General features: G+C 39.2%; 1 protein-coding gene across 4 annotated transcripts in view; it reads left to right on the top strand.

The window, feature by feature from the left end:
• The window catches only part of APP (amyloid beta precursor protein), a 212,843-nt gene that overhangs the window by 183,812 nt on the left and 3,715 nt on the right, over window positions 1–25,316 (top strand). For 2 of the 4 annotated variants that reach the window (XM_063393854.1, XM_063393852.1), the window contains 3 exons: window positions 7,182–7,235; window positions 17,751–17,851; window positions 20,966–21,112. In XM_063393854.1, the coding sequence (XP_063249924.1) occupies window positions 7,182–7,235; window positions 17,751–17,851; window positions 20,966–21,112 (302 nt within the window). The remainder of the gene's footprint in view (window positions 1–7,181; window positions 7,236–17,750; window positions 17,852–20,965; window positions 21,113–25,316) is intronic. The other 2 variants (XM_063393855.1, XM_063393853.1) reach the window with 1 other exon arrangement.

Here is a 25,316-nt window from a genome sequence, read left to right as displayed (position 1 = left end):
CTTACTTGTCTTCAGAAACAAACAATAAATTCTAGATTATGAGTAACAGTCTTATAAGATACATGACAATGACTGAAGGGAAATAAGCTGTTTGATTTGTGCCGTGATGAAATGACTGTTTTATTTAAAGCAGAGCTTTTTATTTGCTGGCATGAAAATTATTACAGTTCCAGCATAATCCTAGCAGACAGATAATGTTAATTTCACTCCATAGAGTGGTTCTCTGGAATGTACTGCAGAAATGTTCCTACATGCACACCAATACAACTTGGCTAGTAAAAAAGTTTTTTCTGAGGAGAATTCTATGTTGTTCATGGACTAATTCATTGAAGTGACTGCCTGCTACTTGAATAGTCCAGGTAGAATCTGGAATTGGTAGTTCACTTACAGGCTGGAGCCAATAGGTCAGAAACCTGAGGGACTTCAGTCATGTCATTCAGGTTCCTCCTCTTGCCTTTGTTTTCCTTTGTTCAATTGCACTGTTGCTAGTGCTGAGTTAATCACATCAGTGAAAGTTTGATACTGCAAAGCCACAGTACACACAGAGCCTGGAACTGCAGAAGTCTTCTCAGGCAAATCTGTGATTTGTAGCTGCCCAGACATTAACATCCTCCTCAAGTCTTTTGAAACCACTGGCTTAGGCTGTACCTGCTCTTCAAATGAGTTCCAAGATCATCCTAATGCAGTTAGTCTCATTCTAGCACAGTATGTGAATGACTATGAGAAACTGGGTATGTGGGACATGGACATGGATTTTCCATGTGTTTCCTGGTGGTGTTGCCAGGTGAAATCAGTGGAATCGGAAATAGATTTGCAATCAAAGTTTGTTCCAAGGAGTCAGAAAAGCCTAGGATCAGGCAAAGGAAAAGACCTGTACAAAGATCAGTGAGGCAGATATTTAGCAGATCTGAGGGGAAGAGGAGAGGCTGGTCAGGAGTAGGGCTAAAATCAGAGGACCAGGGAGTCAGTACTACAAGTTAAGGACCAAGTAAAAGAGCAGAGCCAGAGTCGAACTCAACAGAGCTGCCAGTAGGAAGAACTAGAAGGCAGGAGATGGTGACAAGGACTCCAGCTGTGTCTGAAGGGCACTTGCAGCCAAGTGGCATGCCAGGCAGTGAGAGCAGCTGGCTGGAGAACATCATCCTGGCAAGGGGTACAAATTGTTCACAGGCTGGCAGGCTGAACCTCATTTTCTTGGGAACGGAACTGCAGCTTGCTCTAACCCTAGTGCACGTATCAAGGCTGTCTGCCAGTAGCAGTCACAGTCTGGCTCATGTCTGTCCTGCAGAAATTTTCAACTGCAGCTCTTGCTTCAGTTTTTTCTGTAGTGAGGCATCCAGGGCATCAGTTTCTATACCTGTTGCCTGCTTTCATAAAACATGAAAACATGAAAACTTGATGTCTGTCCTCTTGGCTTTCAAAATATTTTGATTTCAGTCACCTGGTTTAGAAATTATTAGGTAGACAGGCACCCCTAGACATACCCATAGTTTAATCACACAAGGGTGTTTTTCCTTCAGAAACCTGTCTAAGATCAGAATCTAATAATGAAAGGTACTTCAAAGTGACACTGAGTTCCCACAGGCAACTATACTGAGCATGGTTCTCCTTTTCAAATGTATGGCAGCAGATGAGAAACAAAAACTCTCCTGCCTGGAATACTTAATTATTAGGCCTGTGTGTTTTAATGCAGTATGTGTTTTGCTGCAGCACTTATTCTTTCATGCCTTCAAGTTGTTGGGGTTTAATTTTAGGTTTTTTGTACCAGGATTGTATTGTATTTATCATGAACTGGTTGCAGCTGTCAGTTCACTTAGGCCAACCATTATAGTTGTTCAAGTATGCACAGTTAGAAGGGAAATCATTTGGTGACTTGAACCTTTTCAAGTCCTTGTTTCCCCTTACACTTCTCTGTCCTCTACCCAAACCACAATGTTCTTAATATGGTCATGCCAAGAATACCTTCTTTCTTTAGAGACCGTTTCTACACCTTTGCCCACCCATAGCATCAAAGGGGAATTTCACAGCTTTATTTTTTTCCTTTGTGTTTGTCTCCCACCTTGCTGTTCCAGAATCCCGGGACTGACAGTGCCGTTTGTCTTCACTTCCCATGCCTGTTTTCTTCTTTGATAGTGGTCTTACTTCAGGCTTTGACTACCTTGCTTCCAAAAATACATTCCGTCTTCTTATAATATGGCTTCAAAGTAGCAAGAAACTGATAACAATTGACCTAATTTTCTTCTTCTCTTTTTTTTTTCCTGTGATAGCTGATGGTTAAAATACCATAACCTTCCCCCCAAAATTCGTTATTAGTTCCCATGCCTGTTTCCTTCCATGGCCATGATCTAATCCCAGGTTTCACCCAGAGATATTAATAATGTATTGGATTGGTATATTGCCATGTAATCTTCAGGTTTCATAATTCCATTTGAAATTTCCCAATGTAAACTGTGTGTTTTAAAGAACAGGTTTTATGCAAATAGTTTATTTTCCTAGAATTGCTTTTACTGACAAGTAAGTGAAAAATAGTCTAAAAATAAATAGACTTTGAAAATCTATCATAACTCAGTATTTTCTGCAACTGTATTCTCACTTGTTTTTCCCAGGGGTGGTTTCCCTGGAAGTGTCAACAGAAGTTAATCTGAAACATCATGTAATATACTGTATGTAATACAGTAATATATACTGTATGTAATACATGTAATATACTGACATGTATGGATGTCCAGCATGCTGCGACACAAATTAGGTTAACAAAGAAAACACTTTCTGAGAACTTTACAGAGGCACCATGAAAAATGTCAGGAAACTATTTCAGCAATGCAAAATGCATCTTCAGAGGTGACCCCGAACAAACCCCCAACAGCTGTGAAGCTGTAACACTGCCCTGTGGGCATTTTGCCAGTGACTAACTGGATTTGATGGTTTACCCTGTGTATTTTAGCTTGCTGGTTACAGGGAGCCTTAATGTCTATATCTGGTATTTATCTAAAGTGAGATTCCTGTAAATGTACTGTGTTATCCTTATGATTTGTGCAGTTCCTCCCTTAAGCAATATTCTTGGTAAGTGAGAATCACATAGGGTTCCTCACCTGCTGGTTTGTACCACTTTTTATGTCCTTTTCTTTTACTTTTGAGAAGAGAACTAAACATGTTCTCTTTTGCTCTTCTGAGATGTATTAGTATTAGGTAAAAGTGGGAATTGTGGCCTCTATGAAGCCTGAGTAGTCAGTGTAAATAAACATGTACCATTTGAGTTTGATGAGTCTATTTGGACAATGCATTTTCAGTCTTATTTCTGTGCACGTGGAAGTATGTTAAAAAGAAATATAATTCTGGAGCATCAAAATGAATGCACTTTTTATAATAACACACAGAGTACATATTTGGGTTTTGATTATTGATAAATGCTGCAGTAGGTTTCAGTTTCTCCCCCCTTCATTAGCTGTTGTGATGATGTGGTCCAGTGAGGTAGTGGGTTGACCACGGGGCAAACACCAGTGCACTCACAAAAATCAACTATTCATCTTCCTCTGCTATAACTGAGCAGAGGAGGAGAAAAAAGTCAGTTAAAATAAAGCTCATGGGGTTGAGATAAGGATTAGGAGAAAATACTTTAGGGCAAGACAGGCTCAAAACTTTAAAAGGTATAAAGAAAACTTTATTAAAAGAAGTAAAAGAAGAATGAGAAGAACCAAAATAAACCCTTAGAACACCTTCCTGCCCCCAACTCCTCTTTCCTTCCCACCAACGACGCAAAGAGACAAAACCTGGGATTCTGAGTCAGTTTATCACTTCTAAAAAGAATCTTTCTTCAATTCACTCAGAGAGAGGAGTCTCCCCTGCTGTGCTATGGAGTCTTTCCCATGGGAAGTAGCTCCCTGTAAACTCTTCCAGCAGGGTTCCAATTTTCACAGTTAACAGTCTGCGTGGAAGAACACTGTTTGCATTGTGAAATCCCTCCCGCATCTTGCAGTCTTCCCACAACTGCTTTCATGGGCCATTTCAGCTTATAGGGTATAGTTTTTAAGGATGAGCTGTTCTAGTATTAGAGCAAAGAGTCCTCTTCTTCAATCTCTGGAAGCAAAAGTTCTCTCTGTCTCTCTGTTCAAGTCAGATCACAGCTTTTCAACACTGACATTCTCCAGTTCTCATGGGCTGTGTGGGTGAATGCTACATCTCCCCATATGCTTCATGAATTACAGGGGAACTGTTTTTTTATAGTCCTCATCATGGCTTGCAGAAGATTTTCAGCTCCGATGCTCGGAGCGTCTCCTCCTTCCCTTCCCCCTTCTGAACTGACCTGGTATCACCATGTTGTTCTCCTCAGGTGTCCCCTCTTTCCCTTCTGTCTGACTCGGGAGAAGATTGGTGTCTGTAGGTTCATCTGTTCTCAAGTGGAGTTCTGAAAAGTAGATCTTATGCTGGCTCCACAAATCAGGGGAAGCGCTCATTGTGCTTTTCTCTCTGTTAGTCGGGTGATCTCCCCAGCACTGCACAAGCCACAGCTGTCAGCTCCACTCTTCCACTCTGTGGCTTTCTTCATGCAGGACAGTGAGAAAAGAAAAGCTTCTGCCGTTTTTGTCCCTTTGTTTGCAGCGTGGCAGGTTAGAAGCAGACAGCCACGCAAAGTCTATCGCTGGCTGGGCCAAGGTGGCAGCGGCCGCGTGGCTTGGTGGCACCAGGATGGTCCCCCCCAGTGGGATCTTGGTGGCTGGACCATGCCAGGGCCTGATGGGATCTTGGCAGCCACGCCAGGGCAGCTCCCCACTGGACATCCCTCCAAAAGCAGGAAACAGAAGAGAACTTGTGCAGTTTTTCATTCTTAAATATGTTATCATAGAGGAGTTCCCCAGCTTCTCCAACTGGCTTAGCAGTGTGTCATTTGTCAGAGGCAGCCAGCTATTGGCTTTCCAAGGACAGGGGAAGCTGTTAACAGTTTCCTGCACAGAATTACTTCAGTGCTGGCGTTTTTCCTCCTCGCTAAAATCAATTTAATGCAAAACCAGCATATGAGGGCAAGCACTGAGAAGACCCACGGACAAGATTTTCAGAGTTCACTGCAGTTTGTGCATATATCAGTACTGGGGCAGAGCAAGAAGGTTTTAAAATCCAACTGAAATTCAAAAGGTTGTAGCTCAGGGTTCTCCAGAAACCAGCCTTTCTTTGTATCATGTTGCCTGGCATCACAATCTGCTTTGGAAGACGCTTGGCTTTTATCATTTGCCTCCAGTTTTTGCCCTGAAGCTGGTTTGTGACCTTGACCACGTCTGTGTCAGTTATGAAATATGTCAGTTATGAAAAGTGCCAGTGGCCCAGCCTTTCCCCACTGTTAAGGAGTTCCAAAACTATAGATGACAAGAATCATTCATTACTGATACTTTCACCTAACACAAATACTCTGAGGTCAGGTCCATGCTACTGTACAACAGAAACTTCTTTTGTCCTTTTCTCCTTCACCTGCTCCCATTTTTGTTGCTATGTACAGGCTTCTCAGTTCTCCATAGCTGTTGTCATGTAGGATTACAGAGAGGAGGGGAAAAAAGCCCTCAGCCTTCTAGGGAGGATGTGGGGGCCAGGGTAACAGAGGAGGGGTCTGCAAGAGCAGTTTGGATAATGTTTTGCTCATGGTTATTTCTTCCCCTGGGTCCTTGCCACTGAAAATTACTGCTGACACACCTGAGCGTTGGCGCTGACAATATTGAAAAAGCTAGCAGAAGACACAAATAGGAAAATACTCAAAACTGTAGTTTTTAGTTAAGGATGGAAATTGCTTTTTGTATAACGCTATATAAGGAAAACAATTACATGGTATGCTAGCGCCACGCTGAACTGCTGTGAAGGAAAGTGCCTCTGCAGCACTGGGCCAGCAAGCTCTGTGGAAGTCTGCCTTCCTGGAGACACAAGTGAGTCAGATGTGCTGATGTGCTTTTAATCTGCAGCTACTCTAAAGCTGAGTTACTGAGTTTTATTCAGAAGCAGAAGCTCATGCAGTCATCTCCTGTGTGCAAAGAACATGGGAGCCACGCAGGTTCTGATGGGCATGGCAGGTTGTTTGTCAAACCCCCAGGAACACTAAGCCAGTGACACAGACTTCCTGAGAAGATGGGCAGTTCCATTGCTCAAATCAACAGTATCATCAGGTTTGTGTGGCTTTCTGATGACCAGTTCTTCTTGATTGAAAACTGTGCGGCTGTCAGACTTCCTGTGTTACTGCATCTCACTGCTGATAAAGGCTCAGACACAAAACCAGAAACTCAAATGAATAAGAATAAATAAATGTTAAAAACTCTGAATTCTAAGGAGCAATGTAACACTTCATTTCTGCATTTAAGTTCTTTGACACTGTCAAAGATTCGGTAGATAAGGAAGGCAACACAACTGGACCAAAAGAGAGAAACAACCAAAAAAGAGGGGTAAAAATCTGTATCTTTTAATAAACATTTCCAGTATGTTTGAACTTACTGAGGTAGTTGGCAGTGACTCAAAAAGCTCTACATCTTGCAAATCCTGTTTTTCTATTAGTGCTAGTGAGCTCCATCAACTTAGGTTTCAGCTGATAAAACCTTAGTAAGGTAATCAAACAGTCTTGTAAAAGTGTATATGACACACATTTGGATAGGAATTTGTGTTTCTTCTTTGTTTTCCTTCCAAAAACTGGAATATGGTGTTCACAAATCAGAACATGTAGGAATATTGATTGTATTTTCAAAATGAACTTTACTTTTTTAAATGTTATAGCTGTTGCTGTAAAGAATCCCTGTTGAAAAAAAGGAGGGATTCAGGAGGCTTTGAAGTCAATATTGATTATAGAGCAGCTGCAGGAACTCATCATGTCCATTCTGATCAGACAATCAGGAGAAGTTTGCATGTAATGAATGTGTTTTTGTTCTATTAATAGAAATTCTTTAGTCTTAATGGTTTCTGACTTGTAGCAGTAACCAGAATATGATGTAAAAATGATGCCTCAACTCTGAAGCTGTCCTTGTGATGTCTTACCCATCCATTCCATCTACTTGCAGGATTAACTGAAGGCAGATATTTTCAAGTTGTTGCTTTGGTATCTTAAAGCAGTATGTCTCTACTGAACTGTCCCAACAGAAGAGCCCGTGACTTTGTAATTTTGAGTTGGTTTTTTTTATTTCTGTTTGCTCTTTTGTTTCTTTTCTGCACTTGCCTAGTTGAGCCCGTTGATGCCCGCCCAGCTGCAGACAGAGGACTCACCACACGACCAGGTATATGACTTGCATGGCTTTTACCTAACCTGTCTTTTTCTGGCATGCATGTGGTCTGCTGGAGCTGAAATTACTTACCTTTGTGTGGTGTACCCCTCTCACAAAATTGAATGCTCTTCCATGAATGATGAAAGCATCATTCCCTCACAAATATTCCCTGTGTGAGTGGTGTCCATGTTGAGGGCGTTTGGAATGTATGCTTGCAGCGGGATTGGGTCCCAGACCCAGAACTGGTTTGTATCAAAGGTCTCATCCGTTCCAGAAATAACACTTTGGCAAGTGCAGGAGATGGTAAAGTTGGTACCCCTTCATACAGACACTACTTCTAATTTGGGAATGTATAATAGAAATGTCAAATCCTTTATGTAGACTGAGCAGGGCTAGTGAAGAATTAATGCATACAGCTTCAGAACTGCAGGGGGACTAGATATTTTTTGCTGTGGTACTTAACTTACTTACCTCCAAATACCTAAAAATCAGTATTATCCCTCTGGATTCCCTGAGGACACAGCTATTCATTCCATTCTAGGACAGACTAGGGTGATTGTTTCTCCTCTGTAGGTACCTCTGTCTTTATATTGATTTCAGAACAATAGCAGTTCACTAGGTTGAGTTAGGCTGCAAGTGTTTGGAAAAGTTAAAATGGGACAATTCCAGTTTCCAAAAGGAAAAATTATTTTAGCTTTTCATACTAATTTTTTTTTTACTTTTGGGGTTGTTTTTCCACTGTTTTTGTTCAGAATTACCTGAAACTGTTAAAGCCATTGAGAGGGAACAGCTTTTTATTTCAGAAGAGGCCACTCTGACTCTTCAGTGTAGTGAGACTATATTTTAGGGCCAGGATTATTTCAATGTCACATCATTACTGTATTTTCTTCCTTCAGATCAGATTAAAGTGATCAGTCTGTATCCTTTTTCCCTTTATCTTGTCTTCCAAACATCCATTAGATAGCATCATGGACAGCACCTTCCTAGTGCTTGTAAATCTTAACTCACCCGTGTTTAGCAACTACAGAAATTGCTACAGTGGGAGGGAAAATAAGCTCATATGTTGCAACAATTGGGGTTTTTGTCAGAACTCGCCAGGTAGTGTGCTCCTAGCACTGTTTTATGAGTTGGACATCTTAACTTGTGTTTAGAGTCTTAATTCAGTCCATGAAGAGAGCCTGGAAACTGGTACAGAGCTACAATGACAAAAATCTTGGGATCAGGGAAAAATCCCTCCAGTACTGCATTATCTACCTTCTTCCCCAGAAGCAGTAGAAATATCACAGATGAAACATGCATATGGTTTAATCCAAATTTTGTAATATTAATTCAGTCTAGCAGATTTCTTAAAATATTAAAATCTGTTAATATTCACAATTTTAATTTCAGTCCTCTTGAAAAATTTCCTGTTATGAGGCCTATATTTATTACTGCAGGTTATTTCTTCCTTGCTTCTGTTCCCTCATAATAGACACAGATCTCAGAAAACCCTAGTGTCCCTTTCCTGGAGAAAGGATTTTCTCTCACTGCCACTCTGTAGTTTCAGAGTGAAACTATGTTTTACTTGACTGCATCAGAGCACCTTGTTGGTTGTGGTGATACAAGTAGTAATAAAGTCTATAGGCCTAATGACAATAAGTCATGAATCATCTTGGTGAATGTGTATGATAGACTACTAAGGATAGGTAAAAAATATTTAATCATCTGACCATTATGGATTTGGCAGATGGAAGATGCTGTAAGTTTTCCACTGTGAAAATCGCATGGGATATTTCCTCAATGTTCTGCTAAAGTGCAAAAGTAGTGCTTAACTTCCCTATGTCTTTAATCACCATTTACAGATTTAGAAAAAGTTTTTATTACTGATACAGATTCTGTCTATAAATGTCCATGTGGGTTTTCATCATTCTTCAAAAGCAATTTATGTGTGACAAAATTTCAGTTTAACAGAGAAAATTATTCCCATCTAAATATCTTCATGAACTAGGAATAGAGGAAAGCAAATGGGTGTTTATTTAAACTGTGAAGTACAGAAGGGATTCTGATAGTTTAAACATGTGTGCTTTAAAACGGTTTTACTTTACTTGCTCATTAAAAATAAACTTTGTATATTAAAGGTTCAAAAAGGAAAATAAATATTTTTTATGCGGTAACTGTCCTTTTGGGATAGTCTGTTTTTACAGTTTGAGGCTATTATCAAAGAAAAAAAATCTAAAAAAAATAGATTATTCTAGAGTGAAAAAGTATTAATTGAAAGACCTGCAGATTAATACACCCAGCTGCTCGTGACTTTTTAATTGCCCAGCTTCTTGTTGGTTTTCTGAAAGGTTTGCCCTTTCTGTGGGCCTGACTTTCCAGTGGATGTTTCTACTTTCTTGGCTCGAGTGACCTGCTTCTTCAGAATGAAAATATTGGTGTCATGTTAGCTTGCAACACTGTAAGCCTGCAGCAGAATGAATGAATGTTTTGTAGCTGTTTGAATTTCTTGAAAAAAATGAGCTCTGAAAGGACTAAGACAAACATGCAAATGGGTGTCCTTTTTTCTCTCTCCCATTTTACTTACTCCTTGCTCACACAACATTCTTATAATGTTCAGTATGTTTTTCTTACAGGCAGATCAAAATCATGCAGATAATCTTTGTCACTTTCTTAAAAGAGAGAGAGTTTGGTCACAGTACAGAATAGAGTCACAGACTCATAGAATACTGGGTTGAAAGGGGACCTCAATGATCATTAGGTCCAACAAGTATTTAGGTGGTAGTAGTATTTGTGATACCTAGGATCTTTTTTCTTCGCCACATCATTTTCTTTCAAAAAATGAAGTCTGTGAGTCAAATCAGAAAAAGTAAGGAGTTGTCCAGTCCACAGAGTAGAAAAGTTTGAGTAAAGACCAAGTTTAAAGCATTTGTTGAAATTTATGCCAGTTGTCTAAACCTCCACCTCTGCTGTGAAACACCTTGGCTGTCTGCAGTTACAGCTTGAATTGGAATCTTATCAACATCAGTTCTAGAGAAAGAATATTGTTTGGATCAATCAACCCCATTTTCTAGTATGGATAAAACATCTGTGTAATTTACACAGGCATTTGAAAAAGACTCTCGTGCCTTAACTTACTGTCCTTCCCCTGCCTATTTCACAAATGGGCAAACAAGAATAAAAATTATGTCTATAAAACCATTCCTTATCATCTCCCTCCTAAAAAGGAAGTAAATGAGATGGTAAAAAGTCAAAGGGAGAAAAATATCTAGAGGTACTAAGTAGTCATCAGTGAGCTATTTTTTAATACAGCACAAAATTGTAACAGATTTATGACATATTCCTTGCTATTTATAAATTGCTTTATACAGGGAGATGTTAGAAGATTCCAGTCCAGAGAACTTCCATAGGAAGAACTTCAGATAGAATGAGTACCTCTTTCCTTGATAACCTCACTGTAAAACTTACTCAGGAGTGCTTCCTTCTCTCCTGTGCTCCTGCACTTTTTCATGATGAACACTGAATTTCTTGCAACTGAATTTTGAGTATCTGTTATTAGTAACTTTTTCTTTGTGTGTGTGCGTGTGCATGTACACAGAGATATATACACATAAAAATACATATAAAAACATCTCTAGATGGTCATGAGCAAGCTTGTTTTACTCATGTTAATTCAGCAGGTCTGATCTGCGGAAATTGAGCGCAGATTAGAAAATGTGCCATTAGCAGGGACTTTGCTTGGTATTAGCATATTTTCTGTAATTTGCGGTGAAAAACAACAAATGCTCTGTTCAGGGCAGATCGTATTTTCATCTGTTGCAGAGTTGCAGTTGTAAGTATATACTCACAGCTGTAATACATCAATTACAGGATGCCCATAATTCACAATGCAAGGATTTTATGCTATTAAGTATGTTACTTTCTTCCATGTAGTATAGTTTGGACTTGTTGGTGGTTTTTTTGCATTATTCCAGCTCTTTATTAGTTGATAATTTTTCAAACATTTAATTATTTTGATGAAACGTTGCACATAAAGCTGCTTCTGTGTCGTTGGCCCTTCTGCTCATAAATCATGACATGTTTATCTTTATTACATTTTTTCCCTCATACAGAGGCTCTGTAAGCCTAATGGCTGTTCTGTGGAATCATTAGCACATATGATGCAGTCTGTATGAGGTGAGGGCATAGAGCAGCTTAGCTAATTATTTATGATTTTCTTACCAGTAACTGCCAGCATTCTTTTTTCCTGTGTTTGTGATGATAGTTCAATACAGTTGCTTTAAACAAACTGCAGCTACCAAATAAAAATCATTAATAATTTTTTTCCATTAGATTGTTTTGGTTTGTCTATGAATGAGATCGTTGCTAACTGTGAATGCAGTTATAGGTGTATATGCACAGCATCTGGATTGACATGCCAGATTATCAAACCAGATTTTACTTGTTTTGATTATTCATTTCTACACACATGTATTCTGAGAAACAATTATTTTAGACTCTGTTCCAATGAGATTATTTTGTAAAAAAGGTAACACTTTTTATTGCACTTATTTTCTGCTTTCTTCAGTTTGAGCCCCTTTGTCATCCATGAAGTAAAAGTGAACTAGCATTCACTGACATCTTAGGAGAAACCAGAAAGTTTTAGTTCCATGCAGTCCTAAAAGTGCATATCCCTCAAAGATATTGCAGTTATCCTTATAAAAAAAAGAGCATATTGTTGCAGTAACAAGCAGATGGGACTCAATTTCTTTATGCAGGAAAACCAATTCTTTATTCATAAAGTTCATATTTATACATTATATTTGTTGTATAATATATAAATTGATGTGACAATTACTATAATGTATATTATATTATATACTATATTTATACATTATAGCTCGTGTTTGACTCTAATTGGCTAGTAACTTTTTTGCCACTCACTCCATTGGTTAGAAGGTGCCTGTGTGTGTATGTCCTAAGACTTTCTCTTTCCACAGGTGTTTACATTTTTCTTTGTGGATTCTCATGAGACAAATCTTTTGTTGTTACAGGTGCCCCTTGTTTTCCTCTACAAGAATAGGTTGTTATGCAAACTGATTCTCATTCTTCTGATTCTTTCTCATGGGGATTAACAGCCTAACTGCACTTAGCCGAAGTAGCAGGCCTTAAACCACAATTTTATAAGGCCTTTCTTTTATCTCTACCTGTATGCAATATATAATATATATATAATATAACAGTATATAATCTTCATTTTCATCTTTATGAATTTACAATGTTCATTCTTCTTTCATTTCAAAATCAAATGACCTGCACAAAGTCACGGAGTCATATGGAAGTAATAGTTGAACTTCTAGTTAGAACAGGCAGCTCTCTACCCTGGGGGTTGTTCAAAGACTGCATTCCTTCCCTTCTACCCTTTTTATCTTCAGTGAAGCTTAACCCAAATAAAGCTGTTTGCCACACGTGATTCAACAACTCCTTTCTTCTTCTTGCCATGGCTTAAGCACATGGACAAGGAGCTGAATGTTTTCCTGAACGCAGTCAGTACCGCAGTCACTCTAACTGCTACCTTGGTTTTCTCTGTGTAGCTACCACCCAGGCCTAGTTGTTTCAACTGTGCTTCACTTGGAGATTTAATTTTTAACTCTAGATTTAACTTCACACACAGCTAACACTGTCTTAGATCTGTGCAAAACAGTATCACAAAACCTTTCTAGCTGTTTATGTAACCAGTAGATTAAGTAATTGCAGGCAGTATGGTAGATAATGTGCACCTAATTATATCCTTGGTGGGATTCACTGTAACCTCTTTTTTTAGTCTTCTGAAAGCATAAATATATATTTACACAAACACAGAAGCTTATCGATGTTAGTATAAAGTATTCCCCAAAGCAGCTACTTGGTTTTTATTTCATATGAGTAATTTTTCACTCCATATGATTCTTTTTCCCTTCAGGGCAAGGAAGAATAAGGGTTTCATGCTTTCCATTTTTTGGTGTTTGGAAATGTATGTGTGCACACATGCATGTGTACACATGTATATATAAAAGCAGTTAATACTGCTAATTAAAGCAATATTGATAAAGCATTCTTCATAGTTAGCTCATTCTGTTGCATTTCACTAGAAGCTTTTAAGCCCATTGTTTTTATAACAAAGTAGTTTTGTCAGTTTTTCTACAGAGCTGTAAGTTAATGTATTTGCCAGCTGAATTGAAGCATTTTTAAACTGAAGTGATTAGGAGTGCAGCTCCCTAAAGATGGTATGTAATTTAGAAGAAAACTGGTAGCAATTATCAGTATTTGTGAATTTGCAGTGAGGCTATTGCTCTCACTTTTCATCTTGTATATTGGCTTTTGTGTTTGGGTTGTGTATTTTAGAATTGGTAGTGAAAAAACATCATTTTTTCCAAGGCCAGGATTAAAGTTCTCGTCAGAGAGAGAACTGTTCTTTATGTGCTTGTCTTCAGTGCAAGGGTAAAGAGGCATTAGGAATCCCTTGACTATTTGCATCTCATGTCTGATTAAAGTTTTAGAAAAACCCTGAAGATTTTCCTTCTTCAGTTACTACCCTTGAAAAGTATATCTTTGATTTTAGCATGCAAGTCTAAATGTGTGGTCACCAGGACACTAAAGTGAATAAACTGGTAATAAAGAGAATCTCTTCAACCAAAAGTCTCAATTCTATAACACTGTGGAAAGGCACATGTAACCCCATGTATATTTCTATCTCATACCAGGTATTTAATTGATTCCAGTGTAATGTCATACTTCTCCTTGCTATATAATCAGTTATTTGCAGAAGACCGGCGGTTTACCCTAGTTGAAGTCTTTTCCTCACTTGTAAGGGAGATAGAAGGAAAGAAAAAGTTGCTATCACGTTTGTTAGTGCAACAGCTAAAAAGAAAGATTTCTCTGTTTCTGACCTTTTTCTGATGCAAATTGCCAAAAAAAAGTTTCAGCAAGTCTTAACATCATTAACTTCTTAATATCAGATCCTACCTTGTGTTCAGATTCCATGGGATTTTTGTAGGGCCTTGGTCATTTGGCCCAAACCAAAAAATTTCGGCCTGATCTCAAGGCAAAAACATGTGGTTTAACTTGCTACATGCTGAAAGTGTGGCTCCCATGCCACTGTTTGATTAGAATGGGAGGCGGGAAGGGAACCAAATTAATGTTGCTCTAGGGAAGCTGGAGCCTGCATTTTTCTAGCAGCTGAGACTACTGGTGAACTTATAACTCTCTGATGCCTGTTGATATGACCTCTTCTGCCTCTGAAATGCTGCTGTAACTCCTCCCTATGGCGTTTGACTGTTGAACAGACACTGACAATGACCCACAAACTCAGCTGTTGCAGCTTTGCTTTCAGTACAAGTGGTCAGATCCCAAGAACAGAAATGCTCATGTCCATTTTCCTACCTCTAGCAGTGGTACAAACAGAATATGTACAGATTTCACCTCTGCCTTATTCCCTGGCACATCCACTGAGCATTTGGCAGCTAGCATTTGATAGGTTCCAGGGGTGAAAACTGTATTTTCACCATTGTGTTTAAATAGCCCTGAAGGAACCTTTCTTCTTTGCATTTGTTCTTTTGTATTTTGAACATCCTTGTGATTTGTGCCAATGAGATCCACGGTCCAATTTTGCATTTTACTGAATTGTATATATACATACACACACTTCCTTGTGTTACTTTTCAATCTGCAGTATCATAGCCGTGTCAGTCTCCTGTATTTCCTAGGAGAACTAATGAATGACCACTTCCTGTAGACTTTCCCCTTGTCATTCACAGTCACACACCCTGTTGCATTTCACCTCCTTTGCCTCTTCCAGTCTGAGGACTCACACTTTCAGTCCTTTGTGGAGAGAAACCATTCCATACCTGTGATCATCTGGCTCCCTGCATGATATCTTTTGTAGTTCTTCTGCCTTTGTGTGAGGTGAGGCAACCAGAACAAATAGCCAGATTTAAAATGAGCATGCATCATTTATACAGTGGTGTAACAATGTTTTCTGTTTTCTCATAATGGCTCCTACCTTTCTCTTTGCCTTTTTGACTGCTACTGAGCCAAGTGCCCACAGAATTACCCACTGTGACTGCAGAGTCTCTGTCCTGGGTGGAACAGAGCTAAATCAGAGTCTTTATAGTTAGGGCTGTGTACCCCCACTGGCAGCACTTTGCATTTTATCAACATGGAATATAATTTCCTTTTATTGTGCTCCTGGAATTTGTAAGATCCTTCTGCAGTTCTTTACAACTGGTTTTACTTGGACTATCCTCCTTTTTTCTTTTTTTTCTTTTTTTCTTTTTTTCTTTTTTCTTTTTTTTTTTTTTTTGTCAGTAAACTTTGTCATGTCACTATTCACTGTCTTATCCAGTTCACTTGACAAGCAGCACAGCACAGATCCTTATGGGGCCCACTGGTAATGTTCCTTTATTGTGAAAAACAGATGTGTATTTACACTTGATTTCCTTTCTCTTAGTCAGTTATGGAAAGTCACGTAGGACTTTCCCTTCTAGTCCTTGGCATCTTAGCTTCTGCCAGAGCTTTGATCAGGGGCCTTCTCAAAAGCTTTTTGGAAATCCAGATTCACTCCAAGCAGAATCACTGTTTCCCACATGATTCCTAACTCCTCCAGTGACCTCTAAGAGTTTTCAGAGGTAGGACTTCCCACAACAAAAGACAAGCAGATGCTTCACTGATTTATATGTGTGGATATGTTCTAATCAATATTTATAGCTTCAGTGGATTTGCCAGCTGTAGCAGCCAAGTTGTGCGGTTCCTCAGGCCTTTGCCTTGGGGGAATTTTCCTGTGGTTCTTTGGCCAGGGTATCTGTGAGGGCTGTGAGTGGCCATGGACAATTGGTGAGCAGCTGGGAGCGGCCGCCTCTTCAGACTGCAATTCCTTAAGTACTTTACAGTTCTTGCATTTAAAAATGGTCTCCCATGTATAAATGTCATAATATTTTAGTGTCAATACTGTGATGTAGCATCAAAAATCAGGAACTTGATAAAGAATTTTGAGGGGTTGAAGTGCTTGATTCCTTAAAAAAAAAAGGTAAAATTTATGGGACAGTTAGACTCTTCACGAAAATAACCATAAATTCTTTATACAATGAAGGTGATTCTTGTTCTCTTCTTTTGCATGGTTTCCTATGAAAATAAAGATCAAAACCTTAGAGTCCAGAGAAATTCTTGGGAAGATCTATTCTTGCTGGTTCATAATTCAAAAATAAATCACCACTTAATGAAAAAAAGAAGTTACACATTCAAAGGCAATTTAAAAAATTAAAAATTATTGTATTGAGTGCTATTTTAGACTGTGGAGCTCATTGGCACATGGAAGTCTTAAGGAATTATTACTGAGAGTCCAGCGAAACAGTGGAGCACAGGAGCAATCTGTAGTGTTGACAATTTTAAAAGAGGTTCTTGCTCTTCATCGAAACTTAAGTTCAGCACAAGATTCTAAGAATTAAGCCTTGGAGAGAGGAGTTGGGGATGAGAAAATGCTTAAATAAATATGAACAAGGAATATGAACTGGTTTGTTCTTATTGTATTCAGTAGAGGGAGGAAAAAACATCTCATAAACACCATTCTTCTGCAGTGTTTTTACCTCCAAGAAATATAAATGGTGCATACTGAGAAGGAAAATACGAGCTCCATGAATATCCATATATTCTCTCTAAGCCAGAGCCAGCTCTTCAGGATTCATAGACATATACAGGATTCAGTGCTCTGCTGATGTTAAGTCTGCCTCATTCTCCTTAGGCTATTTTCCAGGAGGAGATTTTGGCCTTCTTTCCAGCCAGATGAGTGCAGCATCTCCCCTTCACACCCGTAAGAGTGTGACTCTGTGACAAGACTGCAAACTGTGTACGATTACAATTGTTGCAACCTATACTCACTTGCTTTTCTGTATGTTTCTAATCAAGAGACAATTATCATCTTTCAGAGAGAAGACGAAAAGTATCATTAAATCTGAGCAGTATGGAATCTGAAAACAAATAGAAACTGTAAACTTCACAAATATTTTAGTAACTTGTACGTGCATGCGGAAAGCATGCAGGAAGCAAGAAAATAAGATAGCTGGAGTTCTCTTACATCATGAGTATTTTTTTTCCCTCACAGCAGCCTGAGCTGAGGGAGGAGGAGGATTTTGGCCTAAACAACAAGTTTTCTTGACATTGCTAAAGAGGCTGTCAGAGCAGATCTGTGTGCAGCCTGTGAGCCACTTCAGGAGGCCTCTGTTGGTCCCTCGCATCTTAGTTCAAGGGACCAACATGCAGTGTTTCATGCTAGAAGCCTTTGATGCCTGTACCAGTATAGCTGCTGAGGATTAAGGATTGTTTAACATAGGAGAAACTTTAGTAGCTCATTCTGTGTCACCTCAGTGGGACTGAAACACCAGATATACCTCACTTTCCTCCCAGTTCCCTTTCACGTTGCATCACACCTCCTCCGCGTGAGTGGTTCTGTTGCCTTCTGCTCTCCAGCAAGGGGGTTAAGCAGAATCTTCCTGAGTCTGAGTCATGACTTTAATGAATTGTCTTTGTGGTGCACTGCAGGTTCTGGGTTGACCAATGTTAAGACAGAAGAGATATCTGAGGTGAAGATGGATGCAGAGTTCCGGCGTGACTCAGGATATGAAGTTCATCATCAAAAGCTGGTGAGTGATCAGACAGGGCTTTCTATGCGTGCATTTTCAGAAGGTGATTCAGTCTTGAACTAGTGAACCACTTATAGCCATGTTTTGCTTGAGTGATGTGGACGCTGAAAATGCAAACAAAAGTTATCATGTGAAAAGATTATGGTTTTTCTGGTTCTCTCTTCAATGAGAGTAAACCTGGGCCAGTGTCACCAGAGAGGATGGAAAGTCACTGAGCTTCACAAGAGAGGAAATTCCGACTGTACTTGTCCTTGCCATGTCACTGGATGTGTTTATATGGAGAGTACTTGTCCCACAGTCCATCTGTTTCATAGTCTCTCTGTATCATACAAGGGATACAGGGGAAGGAAAATACTGAGTTTAAAAAAGAAAAGAAGAAGAGTTTGAGACACATAACACAGTGCAGTAAGAAACAGAATGACACCATTTCAGGAATATAATCCTTTCCCATCAGAACAGATGGTAGTGGTGTATTCATGGAGCATAACCTTTTACAAGAATGGCTTCTTGGGATGAGAGGAGATTTTAGTTTGTGTTTGGCTCTATCTGTGTGTTTTGTTCCTTAAGGTATATGAAGTTGTTATTATTAACAGGGAAAAGGTAGGTAGGAGAAAATATTGTTCCCCATTTGAACTGTGCTTCTTGCGAACATAAAAATGACAACCAAAAGCACTGTAGGTAAGAAAAGCATCTTCTAGAAGCCTTTTTTTGGTTGCTTTATAAGCAATGAAGAACCCAGACAGCAATGTTTCTCCTGAGGGACACTTTGGCCAAACTTGTTCTGTTTGTTCTTTTTAAAGGTATATTATGTGATGAGGTTTCAGTTCCATAGCTTTCAATATCCTGATATTAAACTTGAAAGCTTTTTTTCCTTAATACATACTTAAAGCTAAGTAGTGCTGAAAATCAAAATTAACACGGGACTCAAATTTGCATTTGAACCAGACAATCGCTCTGTGAAAGGATATTCTGCCATCTCTTTGATGCCAAGAACTGAGAATTCCCAATTTGATGAGTTAATCCAAAATGCATTAGCACTAATACGGGGAAGTCTGACGTGCTGAGCTCAGGTGGGTTAAACATGGCAAGGGAGCAAACCTGCGCAGGGTGTAGAAGGGAAGGAACTTGCAGGAATGTGTGCTAGACACAGGTTGTCATAGTTTTCTGCAGCACCCTTTAGTGTATAAGTGGTTTGATACCATCTCAAGGAATTAGGTGCTGGGAACTCCCCATACCATGGTAGCTGATGAGGAGGGCATTGCAGTCCCTGCATGTGGTAATCTGTCATGCTAAAAATGGGACCTTTCCAGCTTTTCACAGCATTTTTTGCCATACTTTTTACAGATAGGTACAACCACTATTTAAAAATTAGTGAGCTGTCTTCTAGGTTATCTTTTCAATTGAGACTGAGCAGGGGTTCTGGTATTGCTGAGCAAGCACTGGACTGATGCTTACAAGGCCTTGCTTCCCTGCCACACACCATGTCCTGTCCAATGCCCCGCTCTGTGTGGCGTTAATTCGAAGGCAGGGACAGAAAGCACTTTGATCTATGCTTCCATTCTGTGCCATTGCAGAATTTCCTGAAACAATCTTCTAAGGATATTGCTTTGAATTCGGCTGCACACTGTATTTTACATGCAGACCTCTGAATTGGGTTGAAATTGCATTTATTTTCCCCTTTTTGGAGGTTCACATTTGAGCTGTACATTGATTTTCATGTCTTGGAGTGCTTAAGACCTTCCTCGCTTGTGCATGTATATTACCTGGGGCATTTCACAGTGCTCTTGAAATAGTATACTAACAGAACTTCAGTCCTAGGCAGGTAAATTCATGGAAGAAATTACTACTTTGCACTGGCTTATGCCAACACTATCCATTGTCTGTACTTTCTAGTGAATTTTTAATTTTGTTTTAAGACATTTCTTGCTTGTGACTGGAAATGATATAAATATTTATACTGCATGCTTTAATACCTTTCTGAGGAAGGTTGTGTTTATTAAAGAGTGCAAATGTTATACAGCTGATTATAGTTCTCAGCTGGTTTCTTGCTTCCTGCATTTTTGGTAAATACTTGTCAAAGTATTTACTCTTCCAGCATGAGGTAGTTGTACAGTTCTGTGAATGTAATGTATTCTTTAATCTTTTTTACCCATTTTGATTTAAAGTAATAATAAAGTAGTAATAATAATAACAACAGTATTAATAATAATAATAATAGCCTGCTATTGACATGCAGACAAAAAGATTGTAATATATGCTCAGATATGAAATAATCCGATATATTCTTTGAATACAGAACAGGGCAATGAAAACAATCACCCATTTTTTTATACCTACTCCAGCTTATAAAAGCCAGTCTTATGATATGCCTAGGAAAGCATCTTGCTGTCCTCTGTTTTGCCTTATCAGTCTATAAAATTCAAGCGGATTTTCTCTGGTTTTCACATAGCTGTTGCCTCCTAGGTCTCACAGAAGTACATCCTGCAGATACAGCTTATTCTGTTTACCCTGCAAAATCTTGAGGCACTCCTTGGTGGTCACTTAAATCAATGATAGCTTTTGTTGGCTCATCTCCTTTGGTGTGAGAATTTTGTCCCAGCTGCTTGTGTGCAAGTTTCACTGTAGTCCTACAGGTCCTTCACTACTCTTTTATCAAAAAAAATGCTTCATAGTCCAAACAGGCCACACAGATGTAAATTTATGACTACACTCATGATTAGCATTTTGAAAATAAGGACTACAATAAAAGAAATAAAGGAATGTGTGTACTCCTGGGTTATTCCACTCAAGCCTATCACTTGTGCAATTAGCTTGACTCACTCAAGGAAAAAAGGGAGCTACTAGCTGAGACCTGTGTGAAGCTGAACGTGGAGCTGAGTCCCCCTTTAGCACAGCACTGCTACCCCACAGGCCATATATTTGTCCCAGATTGCTCCTCTCCAGCTTTCAGAGCTTTGTGGCACAGTGATCCAGGTTTGAGTAATTAGGAAGACACGCAGTGCCATTTAATTACTGCTGCTTCAATAGTCTTTATATTGCTGTGGCAGCAGGGCAGGCTAGTCAGATGTTCAGTGATCTTTTTATTAGCCATCTTCCTTTATTTTTCTTTTGTAGGTGTTCTTTGCTGAAGATGTGGGTTCGAATAAAGGTGCCATCATTGGACTAATGGTGGGAGGTGTTGTCATAGCAACAGTGATTGTCATTACTTTGGTGATGCTGAAGAAGAAGCAGTACACATCTATTCATCATGGGGTTGTGGAGGTAAGAAAGGACTCCCAAGCACAACTGGTATCACCTGTGCAACACACTCAACAAACTGCTCTATAAATATTAATTCATCAAGGAAGAAACTGTGTTTTTGCCTATGTTGGCATTGTTACATCATGCAGTGTGGAATCAATTTGCTTTATTTAGTAAATGCAAACACAGTGTAAACCATGTGTAAAACCACAAAACTTTCTTCTGCAACTATTCCAGACCAATCACTTCATAATGTGGAAGTTCATTTTATAAAAATTTTGACAGTAGACAATGAGAAGATACTGCACAAGAGGAAAAATCTGGTTTTACTGTTCAGAATTCACACCCCAATTTCTTTATTTAGTTTTAATGTTTGAGACTGGCCTTCCATAGCTCATGCTGTGCACTGCAAGGATTTTCCCTAGACAGGTATTTTATTGCTCTCTGTTCTCTAAACAAGATTTTTTGTTGCCATGAACAGCTTTGGATTTATGACTAATCTGAAACTCATAGTTTTGAGAAACAAATAGTTTAAGAAACAAATATAAGACTCTTTTATAGGATTTTCAAGATCAAAATCCTTGTCTGTTCTCTGTCTGTCAAGGAAGTTTGTGGTCAATTTACAGTAGTTTAAAATACTTTATCTATTTCATGGCCTTAAGATAAGATCTCTCTAAGTAGAGAAACTTCATAGTGAAAATTGGAAGGGGTTCATGTAACTCTTTTTCTTCCTATTTAGTTTGCTGTGTGAGTGTCTGGTTTGCAGATAGTACTTGTATTAGTAAGCACTTGAGACAGTTGTATATTTTTGCATTTTAGAATTATTTTTTTACATTTTTGATTGAAACTGAAGTCTTGATCAAGTGTGTAGTTTCTGCTGGTTTCATCTTGAGTCAAATGAACCTTGCTTTGGTCTTTCTGAAGACACACATGCTTCATGATGCATTTGTTCCACTGTCTGGGATTAGGAAGCGTCTTAAGAATTATTTGTGTAAGCCTTTGTCTTAAGCCTGTGCTTGTGCCTTGTGTCTACACTGTGTTTATCCATGTGGTTTGAAACCTTCCAAGGAGACAAGGTCAGAAGATCACCAGCAGTGTGGGGTGATTTGCACAGATAGCAACCTGTGCAGAATTTTGGACCAAGAGGCAGAAAAGTGCAAACAGGAATCTCAACTTAAGCTTTTGACGTGACAGTTTTCAGCCTATTTTGTAGAAAATTAAACCAGATTTTAGTATTAACCCACCAAGCTGATATCTGCTGCCAGGAGTTGTGCCAGCAGAGACTCTCATTTGGGTGAATTTAGTGAGGATGGAAAAACCAGGAACCTTGCTAGACCAAAGCCCCAAATCAGACACTGAATGCAGACATACCATTATTGCAGTACAACCTTAAAATTCCAGGTGGATTTCACTTGATAGAATGACATGCAAAGACAATACTGGACTTCTTCAAGCTTTCTTTGGTAACAGTAAATTTGGGACTGTTGGCCTGGAAATAACATGCATAAGCTGAATAAGTAATTAATGACAAAATGACAGCATTGCTTAATAAAAAAAATAGACCCATAAATCATTAGCGTGTGGATGTACCAAGAATATTAGTGGATTTATAGTATCACACTGTTGATTGTGGCACCTTGTGGATTTACTGGCACTGGCAGCCAGGATTCCTCCTTCTGCCTGACTTGCTCTTTGGTCTTCGCAGGTTGCACAGCCTCACTGTCAGAGCTTCTTGCCTGCAAGAAAGACATAACTTCTGTTTTTGTCCTAAGATGGCGAAAAGTTTGTAGCACTTTTACTGGGGACAAAAAAAAAAAAGAAAACAACAAAAGAACTATATATAATTGATGTTTAATACTAAAATGTCTTCAAAATGAAGTGTTACATTCTAAAGAGAATTCATTTACTTAGCTACAGCCCACCTCTAGTATACTGTGCACAGAAAGCATGGAAGAGCAAAATCACTTGATGTAAAAATAACTGTACACCAGCTCTAGCTTGGCTGGGTGTACTTTACCTAATTTGCCACCTCTTTGTTGTGTATCAGAACTTACTGTGTGGATTTAACCCAGTGATAATGGAAGATTACAGAACAGGTCTTGTTCCACCTGTGTTCTTGTCTTCCCAAAAGTCACCTCTGTTGTACTCACTCATTTCACTATGATTTTTTTTAACAAAATAAGCTATTAAAAATTCTGTTATCTTTTTTTTAAGCTCTGAGAATCGATATACTTGTCCTATTTAGAAGTGTCATTTTTTCCCTACTCTGAGAATAAAAATGTTCCAAAGGTGTTCAGCCTCCCCAGGAAAAAAAGTTCATAGTTAAGTAAATAAATGAGAGATTGAAAATCACTTACTACATGTGCACACAGGGGCTCCAACAAATATCTTGAAGGATTTTTTTGCGGATGCACGCACCCCAGCTGTCTGCAAGAGATTATTTTCTCCATGAAAGCAGGTGGCAAAACAGAGATTCTCACGTCTGCTGTATACTGGGCAACTGCTGACTGTCTCAGCTTCTTCTCTTTGAAGATATCCTGTTCAAAGCTCATTTGCTTTCTGACAGAAGCAGGACCTCCAGCAGTGACAACAGGAGGGCTTTGCAGCAAGGAGCAGAGATTACACTGAAATCGCTGAAGGGTTAGATAGACAGACAGTCTCACAAGAGGTTATCTACCTGACCAAGGAGTGTTTTCAAGAGACATCACATCATAGAAAAGAGAAGTGTTGAACCAGAGCACCTACGCCTCTTACATGCTGTGTTCAGCTTCTGCCACCTCCATAGTGGGTGCAAAAAGCTTCTTAAAATGGTGAGGGGCTTTGGAGATTTACTGACAAGGAGATAATTGCATTCAAAACATGTCATTTGGCAGAGTGGTACCTAGGGCAGAGGTTGTAAGGAATGTGAAGAGTTTGGTAGCATCAAAATGGGTAAAAGAGAGTAGAAGAGAAGACATTCAGGATGAGTGATAGCGCATGTGGGTTGGTGGTTAGATGGATTACCCTGCAGCAGAGAGCTACAGGAAGGAGAGGAGGTACCAGCACTAGTTATTTTAAAGGCTGAAGGGGAAAATAAAAAAGAAAAATTGACTAAGACTGCAAGCTGGAGCTTCACTAAATCCCTTTTATCTATAAACGCCATATTTCAGAGTTTGTTGGACTTTCACTAGAAACTGGTTTTAGCAAAACAACATTTTTTAATACTGTACAATTGTGCAAAGACGTTAAAAATTATTTTTAAAAAGCCTTTTTTAATACTGTAAAGTTGTGCAAAGGTGTTAAAAATTCCTTTAAAAACCCTTTTTTAACTGTCCTTCCTTTTTTTTTTCCTAATCTCATTCACCTCCTTGATTTTCTTCCAAGTGTCTCATCAATTCTTTTGTCTCTTCTGCCTTGCAGTTTTCTTGATTCCTTTTTAATTTTTGGTGGTCTCTCCCTCCATTTCTTTCTCACAAACAGGTTATGCTGTGTACTTACCACATTTTCTAGTCATGAATAAGAAAAGCTGAGTGAGAAACCTTAACTAAAATTAGTGACAGAGTTCAATACAGGATTTTTTGGAGCTTAAAGACATAGGTCCAGCAGATGTTCTGGCATCCCCCTCCTTTGCATCCCAGCCTAGTGGGGGAGCCTCCTATGATGAAAATGCTCTTGGGCAGGTATTGACACACATGGAACCCTGGTCTGTAAATGCCACAACTTCATATGGAGTTTTAATTTTATGCTAGAAGAGAAGCTGTTTGTAGGATTAGTTGTGAGACTCTCACTTCATGATTTGAAGAAGCACCTGATGCTCTGAGATGGCAGTGATACAGTGTAGAAGGACCAGGGCTGACTTGGTGCTGTAGCAGCCCCTTCAAGAGTGAACGCAAGGGTGGCTTTTTCCTCTGCACCTGCTTTTATTCTTGTTTTCTGTAAGTGCTGAAAAGGCTGCAGGAACATTTGCCATGTCCCTGCTTTGTTCTTGCCTTCACAGCCATGTTCACAACAACTTCAGCAACAGCTGAATGCTGTTAATGCTGCTAATTCGAGTCCTCAGGGTGGGGATTAGGCCTTTGGCACGTTTGTACAAAATCAGTATGGAATGGGTTTGTTAGGCCCTACTGCTCTTAAACTGCTGGCAAAACAAGTGGACAGCATAACATGGAGGGATTACCAGTCAAAGATCCACTGCATATAGATCTAGATGGTGTATTTTTGTGGAGGGAGAAGTTGGCAGCCCCCA

The sequence above is a fragment of the Prinia subflava genome, chromosome 3 (genome assembly GCF_021018805.1).
Source record: "Prinia subflava isolate CZ2003 ecotype Zambia chromosome 3, Cam_Psub_1.2, whole genome shotgun sequence".
Taxonomy (NCBI): Eukaryota; Metazoa; Chordata; class Aves; order Passeriformes; family Cisticolidae; genus Prinia; species Prinia subflava.
This window is presented reverse-complemented; position numbering and strand designations above follow the sequence as displayed.